This window comes from Musa acuminata, chromosome BXJ2-5 (assembly GCF_036884655.1).
Source record: "Musa acuminata AAA Group cultivar baxijiao chromosome BXJ2-5, Cavendish_Baxijiao_AAA, whole genome shotgun sequence".
Classification (NCBI taxonomy): Eukaryota; Viridiplantae; Streptophyta; class Magnoliopsida; order Zingiberales; family Musaceae; genus Musa; species Musa acuminata.
In genome coordinates, this window is record NC_088342.1 from 5,149,684 (window position 1) to 5,152,251 (window position 2,568).

The 2,568-nt window shown below is 39.3% G+C and overlaps 1 protein-coding gene across 1 annotated transcript; it reads right to left on the reverse strand.

Moving 5' to 3' along the window:
- Positions 1–599: 599 nt before the first annotated feature.
- LOC103984158 (histone H2B) lies at positions 600–1,337 on the reverse strand. The gene has a single exon (XM_009401600.3). The coding sequence runs from the start codon at positions 1,274–1,276 to the stop codon at positions 812–814; it is 465 nt and encodes a 154-aa protein (XP_009399875.2). The 5' UTR covers positions 1,277–1,337; the 3' UTR covers positions 600–811.
- Between the last annotated feature and the right edge of the window lie 1,231 nt (positions 1,338–2,568).

A 2,568-nucleotide genomic window follows, 5' to 3' on the forward strand; every position in this document is an offset into this window, starting at 1 on the left:
ACATGTTACCTCTATATGGTGTCCAGACTGAAAGGAAAAGACAAAGATCACCCTCCGCTTATCCCCCTCGTGACAAAAGTGCAAGGTAAATAGTTGTAGGCTCTCTCCGGGTAATTAGGAGCTACCTCTGTACATAATATTTCATAAATATTAGATCCATTTATATAAAAGCTCATTTTCGACTTAATAAAAAAGATAATCACACATATTCATAATAACTATCATAAGTTAAACCTTATTTTTCATACATTCAGTTCAAGAGTTCCATATTTTCACCTATCGTACCATATCAATATAATTATGATATTAATAATATTTTCTCATAACACAACTCAATTCGCGTTCAGAATCTGATAACTATACCGGTAACTCTTCCCCAGCTACCGGTCACATTCTTGTTCCTCAACGTGTAGGATTAGAGTGGTATGTGCGGAGGTAAATTAGAATATTTTTTTCTCAAACCTACATTTGATTTTTTGTTTCGAAATATCACACGGCATATCAAGATATTTTTAAATTCCATATTTATATATCAAAAAATTATCAAAAAAAAAAAGGAACCACAAAGGTGTATTAAGTCACATACCCAGACACGTATATAAGAGAATCAAAAGTTAAATCGTCTCTCTGTTCTTCACATAATAGTTAGCAACTGAACTCCACGACTGAACACCAAACATCTTTCATACAAAATCCAAAGATACAAAACCAAAACCCTAAATCAACCCATCGTAGCCCTAGAAATAGCATCAGGATAGACACCGACAGCACAACCACCTCCACCACCACAAACCCTAGCTGCAGCGAAAGATCAAGAGCTAGTGAACTTGGTCACCGCCTTGGTGCCCTCGGAGACGGCGTGCTTCGCGAGCTCTCCGGGGAGCACCAGGCGGACCGAGGTCTGGATCTCGCGGGAGGTGATGGTGGGCTTCTTGTTGTAGCGGGCAAGGCGAGACGCTTCCTGGGCCAGCTTCTCGAAGATGTCGTTGATGAAGGAGTTCATAATGGACATAGCCTTGCTGGAGATACCGATGTCCGGGTGCACCTGCTTCAGCACCTTGAAGATGTAGATCTTGTACGTCTCGCTCCCCTTCTTCGCCTTCTTCTTCTTCTTCTCACCGGCGGAGACGGCGCCGCCATCCTTGGAGGGAAGGCGTTTCCCGGCCTTGGGTTTCTTCTCCGCGGGGGCTTTCTCCGCCTTCTTCTCCTTCTCCTCCGCCGGTTTCTCGGCCGCGGGCTTCTTCTCCGCCGGCTTCTTCTCGGCCTTGGGCGCCATTACGAGGGTTTCGAGGCTAAAACAGAAGGTACCAAATCTCAGAAGGCAGCGATGTAACCAATATCCTTCGAAGAGTGTTTATAAATAGGAAAAGGGTCTTGTTTTGGTTGGACGAGGGACTTCACTCCGGATCCTTGACATGGCAGTTTTAACGAGCGTTAGATTGACGAATATGAATGGCTAACGAACGGCTAAGATTGAACGTGTTTGTCTGAGTGGATGCCATTGGGGGATTTAAACGGATTGGGCACAGCACTCAATCGGGGCGGATCATACGGAACCGATAATTGGATCCGATCCGATATTACCTAGGTAAGCATGAACTATTCCAAACAAATAAGATGCTTCTCCGAAAGAAACCCCGAGACGTATCGCAATTTCGATACTGCCATCGTTTTTTTGTGATTTGTTCATATTTTGATTTACTAGTGTATATTCTTAATTAAGAGAGTCGTTTGTTGTAGGGATGGTAACTACAGATCTGACTTATGGTGCACACTGTCCTAAATTAAATCAAACTAATTCAAATATCACTGATATCTTTTTTATCACATTTGATTAGTTAAATTTGGATCTAACCAAATCTTTAATCAAATATCAATATTCTAGATTCAGAAAAAAAAAAAAAAAAAAAAAAAAAGGTCGAGGACTCTAAAGGGTTAGATATAGGGCACATTTATGGTGCAATGTTAGAGATCAAATATTTGGGAATGCACAATTTGATGCTCCAATTTGGGAATACACAAACTAAAGCTTCATGAATTCTCGAAGCAAAAGATCAAATAACAAAGGAAAGAAATAGTGCACCTTTACATGTGTTTTTGGTCCTTTTTTTATGTTGGGAGACACTATTTTTATAGTGTAGAACAGATTTATAGTTGGAGAGAGATTATCGATTTTTTTTTCGTATTATCTGAAAAGTGGAGTACTAGTCAAGATATCATCAGCTTAAGTAATTATCATCTTGAATGCGAGAGATTACTAACCACTCTTTTGTGGTTTTTCGTCAGGTTGACGTAGGATACTTATGGATCAAAAATCGAACTGCAAGTGCACCAGCTAAGATATTACGAACTCGAGTAATTATTATTTTAATATGTATCATGTGTAGAATATATTTATTGTTTGAGAGAGATTCATGGTCTCTTTTTCGTGTTATATGTGTAGATCCTGTTATATATGTAGAAAGTCGAACTATACGAGCACTAGATAGTACATCATAAAGTGGAGTAATTATCATCTCTTGTAATTATCATCTCTTGTATAATAGATTTATAATTGAATAAGAGATT

Coding starts and splice junctions, on each gene's coding strand:
- LOC103984158 (XM_009401600.3), bottom strand. CDS start 1,276: ATGGCGCCCAAGGCCGAGAAGAAGCCGGCGGAGAAGAAGCCCGCGGCC.